Source organism: Sceloporus undulatus, chromosome 1, assembly GCF_019175285.1.
Source record: "Sceloporus undulatus isolate JIND9_A2432 ecotype Alabama chromosome 1, SceUnd_v1.1, whole genome shotgun sequence".
Lineage (NCBI taxonomy): Eukaryota > Metazoa > Chordata > Lepidosauria > Squamata > Phrynosomatidae > Sceloporus > Sceloporus undulatus.
The window spans coordinates 322231207-322239775 of NC_056522.1; the positions used below are offsets into that span (position 1 = coordinate 322231207).

General features: G+C 39.3%; 1 protein-coding gene across 1 annotated transcript in view; it reads left to right on the forward strand.

Moving 5' to 3' along the window:
* Positions 1–8569, forward strand: part of PLCB2 (phospholipase C beta 2) — a 72440-nt gene that overhangs the window by 12458 nt on the left and 51413 nt on the right. Inside the window, exons 3-7 of the mRNA XM_042472511.1 lie at positions 3494–3562; positions 4473–4613; positions 5522–5601; positions 7604–7657; positions 7748–7823. Coding sequence (XP_042328445.1) covers positions 3494–3562; positions 4473–4613; positions 5522–5601; positions 7604–7657; positions 7748–7823 — 420 coding nt within the window. The remainder of the gene's footprint in view (positions 1–3493; positions 3563–4472; positions 4614–5521; positions 5602–7603; positions 7658–7747; positions 7824–8569) is intronic.

An 8569-nucleotide genomic window follows, 5' to 3' on the forward strand; every position in this document is an offset into this window, starting at 1 on the left:
GGAGAGCCCCTCCTCCATAACTGTCATCTTTCGGCCGGTGAGGGAGAGAACAGGCTGGCCCAGCGTCATCAGAGGCTAGCTTGAAGATAGAGAGCCCCCCCTCCATAACTGTCATCTTTCGGCCTGTGAGGGAGAGAATAGGCTGGCCCAGTTCCACCAGGGCTAGCCTGAAGAAGAAGAGCCCTCCCTCTGGTCCATCTGCCTTGGTCCAGGCCTCAGAGGGAGAGAAGAATGCTGGACCTGATCCCCTCCCCCCCACCATTCCCTTCTCCTTTTGTGTCGTGTCTTTTAGATTGTAAGCCTGAGGGCAAGGAACTGTCTATTATCCCCTCTGTTGTAAACCGCTCGGATTCCCAGTGATTGGGCGGTATATAAATAAAACCTATTATTATTATTATTATTATTATTATTATTATTAATGAGGAGGGCTGCTATGAAAGAACTAGAAAAGATTCTAACATGTAAAGTTACATAACTGAACGCAAAAGTCAGAATCATATAACCCATTGGTATCCCTATTACCATCTAAGTTTGTGAGAACTGGATGGTTAAGAAAGAAGATAGGAAGAAAATTAATTTATTTGAGGTTTAAGTGCTGGAGAAGAGCGTTGAGGATTCCATGGACAGCCAAAAAGACAAACAAATGAGTCCTAGAGTAGATGAAGCCAAAATAACAAAACTGAGGCTGATGTACTTTGGACACATCATGACAAGGCACAACTCATTAGGAAAAAACAATAATGCTAGGAAAGGTGAAGGGAAGAAGAACAAGAGGAAGACTGCATTCTAGATGGATGGACTCTATTAGAGAGGTTATGGTATGAGTTTACAGCAACTAAGGAAATCAGGGGAGGACAGGGACTCTTGGAGATGTCTCATTAACAGGGTTGCCATGGGCTGAGATTGACTCGAGGGCAGTTAACAACAACAAAGTCACCCCATGCCCAGCTGCAGTTCCAGTTCCAGTGCTTCTGGGTTTTATCTGCTCTCTTCTCCTAGTGAAATTTGTTTTCTCCCAGTACCCTTGTGTCCGCATTCCCAGTCACTAAATTCTTTAGGGGATTATGTGCTGGCACTAAGAAACTGTTTTGCACTGTGAATGAGAAAGAATAACCTCTGGGCATTATGTAAACTCATGGTCGAAGTTTCCATGTCAAAATCAGATACTGGAGTGTTACATTGCTGAAAAGCAGTTTTGGGAGGAGGATATTTTGAGCGGAGAAGTGATGGTGGTGAGGTGATGATGAATCTACTTCTGTCCCCAGCCATTTTCCTTTCTCAGATTAAAATTATGCCCCTCTTGCTGTTTCCTTCCCTTCCCCCAAACAATTTCAAGCACATATTTGCAAGTGAAAGTCATGAAATGAATAGCATTTTGGAGTGAAAAACTAGCCAGCAGGGAGAGGGTTAAGGGTACATACACAGCTTCTCCACTCCAACTGATGTAGCCAGTATTCTATATCACCTACTTTGTTAGCTTAGGTGTGGTACATACCTTCCATGTTGTCCGGAGCGGTGGCGGCAATTTTTCCTCCACAGGGAAGCCGCAGCCACCAAACCACGCGGCTTCCCTGCAGAGGAAAATGAACCCGCAAAAAGCCATGTGGACATCGCATGGCGCTTACATAACAATGGCAGTGCCCATGTATACAGGGTGTTGCCATTGTTATGGTGCCACGCCGTACTAGGGTTAGGGGCCATGCGGTTGCTGTGTGGTCCCTTAACCCTAGTACGGCACCAGCACGGTACTTTAGCATCATGTGTACCGCGCCTTAGATATACCTCATCTTTACTGGTCAACGACCAAAAAATTTTACTACTACTACCTTATCTTTATGATGAAGTATAGTTAAATATACTTAATAATCTAGTCAGACACCACTTTAACTGCTATGGCTCAATGATATGGGATTCTGGGAATTATAGTGTGTTGTGGCACTAGAGCTCTCTGACAGAGGAGGCTAAATATGTCACAAAACATCAACTCCCAGAATTTCATACCATTGAGCCATGGTAGATAAAGTGATGTCAAACTGGATTATTTATGCAGTGCTGATGCAGTCTATTTTTTGTCAGCCACCCCTAGACTGTAAAATGACTTGCCAGAAGAGATTTGACAGCTGATTATGCTGTCCAAATTTAAAACAGCATTGAAGACCAGTCTCTTCTGGCAGGCATATCCAGATGATTTCTAAATTATGAATTTAGATGATGACTTTTACATTTGGATTGTTTTAAAATGTGTGCATCTTATTTGTCCTTTTAAACTGTTGCATGTTTTAATTGATGTATTTTAAATGATGTTGTTCATCTGTTGTTTGTTCCCCGCCTCACTCCATGGGGAGAGGTGGGTAAGAAATAAACAGTAGGAATAGTAACCTTTCCTGGCCTCTCCTCTAAACCTTAAGGAAATATTCATCCATGTTCTGATTGCTGACAGAATGGATCTTCTTCTTCCTACACAGCTGATGGCCAGTAAAGTAGGTTGGGCAGGGAGTTACAACTGAGTCAGTAGAGTCATAGTCATGACTTAGTAGGATTGTAAATACAAAACCATTACCGACTAGGTACACTATACTTATGTATACTTAAATATGTAGCTGACACAGAGTACTGGCCATAGCGTTCAACTTAAAGAAAAATAATCTCTTGGACATCTTTATACACATTTTCTTGTCATCTATTCTTTCCTTCTGAAATAGCTAGAGTCAGCAAATTGTAGATCTGTGATATATTTATAAGTATACTTGTCAGCATTTCATAATACTGAGGAGATTTAGGCTCTCTTTTGAGGCTGTGATGGTTCGTGAAAGTCAAACTCAAGAAAACAAGGATCATATTTTAATAACTACACTAATGCTGCTTAGGCTGACAATGGGACACCTGGCAGGTGCGCTTTCCCCCACCAATTTTCAATTTAGTTTTCCTAACAAGGTCTTTTTTATTATTTGGATTCTTTTAAACCATTTTCTTATGCTTTTCTTTGCAATATTTTCAGCAATAGAATTAGGTTTTCTGTGCGAAGCTTGCTAGGGCAATTTGTATTATCCAATAAAATCCCAAAGAGAGTCATTTGGACTACAGCAGCAATATTGTGGAACTCTTTATGTGTACCCTAATACTTTTGCATAATATCCATGTGGCAACAGCTGTAGTGATATATTCAGAGCTTGAGAGGGGAAAATAACTGCAATTTCCATAAAGGTGACTGGAGGATACTGGTAGTTTAACAACCCCCCCTCCCCAAGCTCTGGTCCATTACATTACAGTATGGTACTCAGGCCTGTTTCTATTTTTTTTATTATTAAATTTAGTCACCTGGAGAAGCTGATAACATTTATATAAATATACTTTCATCAAGCATGTCTTTCTCTAAGTATTAGGAATGTTCAAATGTAATGAGGCTGTTGCAAGTACTATGTTTGTGAGTTCAGTAGCTCTGCTTCCTTTCCTGTTACTCCCATCTAGAATGGTAATTTTTATTATTTTGCAGGAAATAGAATTTTTGGATATAACAAGCATTCGAGACACTAGAGTTGGGAAATTTGCCAAGATTCCTAAGGTGAGTTTGTAGTATAATGTATTGCATATCTTTATGATGAAATCAAGACAACTTTTTGATGCAGAAGTCCAACACAATACTAATATTACTACTTTAGCAAAGTATTAATACTATACTTTAGTAACAGTTGTGCAAGAAGCCACCACAGTTCATTCTGCTTCCCTCTACTACAATAAACACGCACTTAGAAAAATAGCTTTTTTAGATTCCTATGATTTCTTGCACTGCTGAAGATTCAAATACTGTCAGGAAGCTGGAGCTGCTGACACTTGGAGGACCTTCCAACAATAAAGTTCTTTGATTCTATTCATTGTGCTGTCTGGAGGATACTGGGAGCTGTAGTCCAAAAAGTAATGTTTCCAAGCTATACAATAAATTCCATGTATGATACAAATGGGTCATACACAGGTTGCAAGAACAAAGATGCATGTCGGCAGACTTATGTTTATTGTAGAATCTAATCTAGCAATTGTAGAATCTAATTCAGTACTCTTTCAGAGGTGGTTGGACTGCAACTCCCAACATCCAAAGCTAGTACTGAGGAATTCTGGAAACTGCAGTACAACATCTGCACAGCTGCATGATTTTCACCTCTGTTGTAATTCCTGAATGTTTCTGGAAAACTACAGTAATATGTGTTGGTTTAAAGAAACCCAAGGGAGGGAGGGAGGGAGGGAAAGAAGGAAGGAAGGAAGGAAGGAATAGAATATTAGTATAGTAATAATATTTTGCATGTGATGGTAATTATATTTTTTAAAAATGTAATTTAAAGTTTTCTGTTCTTGAAGAAACAAAACACCATGCTGAATTTCAAGCAAAAAGATGCAATAGTGCTTGCTTTTTAGGCAGGTAACTTGCCCTCACTTCTGCATTCATGCTTAGGATGCCAATGTTTACTTTCCCTTTGCAGAGCCAGAAGCTCAGAGAGGTTTTCAACTTGGATTTTCCAGACAATAACTTTTTCCTCAAGACGTTGACAGTCGTTTCTGGCCCTGATGTGGTAGACCTTACATTTCACAATTTTGTTTCCTATAAAGAAAATGTTGGCAAGGTATTGGATGGGAATGAATGTTGCATTCTGAAGATTCCTGGGTTCGTTCAAGGAAGGGAAGGGAAGATGTGCATTGCGTATTGCTGCTTTATTTGTCTAAGTATGAGCAGATGTTATTCATCATTTGTTTGTTTTGTTCTTTCCCTCAACAATTTTACATTATACCACAAATAAATAGGTAAATAGATAAACAGGATTTGTGTAGAATTACTGTCACAGAGAGGAGGGGTTAGAATATTAGAATGGGTCCAAGGTGACTTGGCCATAAAGAGGACTCATGAAACCAAACCTACATCACAGATCCCTTGCATAAATAAAATGATCAGGGAAGGAGGACAACCATTTGCACTATCTTGAGGTTGGGGGGGGGGGGGGATTTGTATTAAATAAATAAGTTTGGGTTAAAGAACCTGATTTTAAATACATTTACTGAGAAATAAATATTATTCATTTCAGCATGACATAGTAGTTTGAATGTTGGACTGTGACTCTGGAGACCAAGGCTCAAATACCCATTTGGTCATGAAAACTACTGGTTGATCTTGGGCATGTCACATACTTTTAGCCCTCAGAAAACCCCATGATAGGTTCACCTCAAGGACTCCATAGGTCAGAAATGACTGAAGGCACACAGCAACAAAAACAACAATAGATAGGATTGTAGTTTTAAGAAAGGAATAAACATTGATCCCATGTTGAATTAGCACAGTTTTCAATGGGGTTGAAATAATACTGGTTGGAAAAGCAACTTTTTGAACTTCAGTTTCCAGAATCCCTCACCAGCATGACTGATGCATAGGGGATTCTAGAAGATGGAGTCCAAAATCACTTTGCCAACCTCTATGAAAAAGTGAATATTGCACAGTACAGTTATATATTCTTTGAACTTGTACACATTTTTCCTTTAGGACTGGGCTGATGATATCATGGCCATTGTTAGAAACCCGTTTACATACAATGCTTCCCGCTATACGTTCCTGGAGAAAATGTAAGTTAGTCATTGGTTAAGTTTATACTTCCTAGGTCTTCCTATCACTTAATCTGGTATCAAGTTCTAATTATGAGAAATGACAGAAATGGAGCAAATACAGGTATACTAGAAAAAAGAAAGATGTATCAACATGAATAGGGGAATCGTATTAGCAAACTTTCCAGCAAGCTTTTCATTAATAAGTAAGCATAGAAGAATGAGGGCTGATGTGGCATAGCAGTTTGAGCGTTGGAATATGACTCTGAAGATCAGGGTTTGAATGCTGGCTCAGAAATGTAAAACCACTGGGTCACCACAAGTCAGAAATGACTTGAAGGCATGTAGCAATACCAACAAAAACAATCTCCCCACACTTGTGTTTTACCAAATCAGAGTCTGGCAGAGGCAGGGTGACCAGATGTCCTATCTGCAAAGGAGGAGAAGGTACTGTAAAATGTGTGATCGGGTTCTCATAAGTCAGAAATGACTTGAAGGCACACAACAACAACAAAAGGCAAAAGAACAGCTCATTAAAGATAGGGCACATTCAGGAATTATCAGGAACTATGAACTGCTGTCAGATGGAACAAGAAAATTATAGGAGGGGACATAAAATGCCCTCCTTCTTCCCTTATAATTTATAGCTTGTGAGACCCTCCAGATGTTGCTGCACTACAAAGTCCTGCCTAACCAGTATAGTCAACAGTGAGGGAGCCTGTGAGTTGCAGCCCAACAATTGGAGGGATGCTCCTGAGCCTGAGAAAATTACTGTTTTGAATGACTGGTCCAGAATCCCCCAGGCAGCATGCTTGCTAGGTATATTCTGGAAGTTGTGGTCCAAAAAATGAACATTTCCAAATTATGAAAAACACACTGCCCTTGGCATATGGCAACATATAGTAGTTGTAAGGCCTGAATCCTGAAGAAGAGTACTCCTTTTAGAGGTCTTACTACATTGCATCATTTTGTTGCAAAAGGTATTTATTTTTCTTTGCCTCCATTTTATATTAACAACTCAAGAATGATAATAAAAGGCCAAATCTTTGGAAATCAAAGACTTCTGCAGAGCAACCAAAAATGTCAAAATGTCAGTTCCAAATGTCCAGTCCTTTCAGGACAAGGGAGGCAAAGTACACATGCAAATGTTCTCATCCTTAATTCTTTTTAAATAATAGGGTTTCAACAGATCAGGACATTCTGTTGAGAAAATGATTAACTGATGTAAGATTTAGGGTTTTTTTGGGGGGGGGGGTGTTGGGCAGAGAATTCATGTATGCAAAAAAAAAACATGGGAAAAGCAACATAATTTTGCAGAAATGATTTTTTTCTCACAAAGGTCTTGAAATGTGAAGCTATACAAAATTGTCATAATCCCGCTCAACAGTGAGAAAACCTTTGAAAATATTCATTCTTGCTTGAAATAATGAAATAAGAATGAACGTTAGCTTTAAATCCCTAACTTTGGAGTAAAAGTGAGCAGAGATGAGCAGCTGTCGGTAAAAAATTGAATTCCCAAACCCATGTATGATAAGAGTATGTACTTGTTTTTAGAGCACTAACAAACAAATCTCTTCTCCTTGCCTCATGTCCTGCTGGCTTTTTGTACTTACCACAATGAGGAGTACTCAGCAGAATACAAAGACAAGCATGTTAGTCTGGAATATCAGTATACAAAGGGACCTTGTAGTACCTTTACAACTTCTTTCATAAAGCAGTTTCATTTTCCATTCATACACCAATAGTTCAATTTCCATTCATGATTTCTAGTGATTGCAAATGCTATGACTCTATGGAATGTAATGAATTTCTGAAACAGTTTTGGAATTTAAACTCAGCCCTGTGCCTAACAACAGTAATAATCCATCTCTAGCCTTTCAAAAGTATCTGCGAACAGTGATGCAGATATTTCAATGGCAATTTCATCATTCCCACTTTGTGATGGCTGCCATGCTCCCCTTGTTCTCTTTTTCCTCTTATCTTTGTGAGGAGCAAGACCAATTGTCTCTGATCTTTTCTATAGACTAGTGAAGCTGAAGATGCAGCTGAATACTGAGGGGAAAATTCCTGTCAGAAAGTAAGTCTCACATTTATCCATATTGATGATCTATTAGAAAGTTTTCATCAACAGTTTTGCCTCCAACCTGCCTTCTTCTTCCTTTCCCAGTATTTTTCAAATGTTTCCTGCAGACCGAAAAAGAGTAGAGGAAGCATTAACTGCCTGCCATCTTCCAAAGGGGAAGGTGAGTAATTTCTTAGTTATATAGTCCAGACCTCATATTCCTTGAACAAAATTGTTGTTACCACTTTATAACATTTTCCAAAGCAGAATTCTTTGGAAAATGTCATGAATTGCAGGTTGATAAAGCTGATCAGCCTTACAGAGTATGGTGAAGTTTCTTTTTTTTTTTTCCAACTACAACTCACAGAACTTGCCAGCCAGTATGGCCACTGAGGAAGCTGCAGCCCAAAAAAGTTACTTTTCTGAATGTTTTCTTTTAGTGATCTTTATTCTAACTCATATCACAGAGGTACACAGTTGTCTGTTTACATGGCAAGCAACACCTGCTGAAATTCCCTCTTCCACACAACTACTAAAGGTACAGAGGCCATCTCAGGATGTTTGCATCCTGACAAATATCCAGTTCTCTGTTTGCAATGCTTCTCTGTTGAAAGAGGACCTCTGTTTGAAGGACTTCGCCAGGCCACCAGTTTACAGATTTTTAAAAGCATAAGAAGAGATATTATTGTCATCATTATTATTATCACTTAATTATATACAGTGGTACCCCGGGATACGAATGCGCCGCCTTACGAAATTTCCGGGTTACGAAAAAAATCAATTGAAAAAAACTGTTCCGGGTTACGAAGGTTATTTCGGGTTACGAAAGAAATTTTGGTGCTTTTCGGCGCTTTTTCGCACCAAATCGCAGCTTTTCCCCATTAGCGCCTATGGGTTTTCGGCTTGCGAAAGCTTTTCGGGTTACAA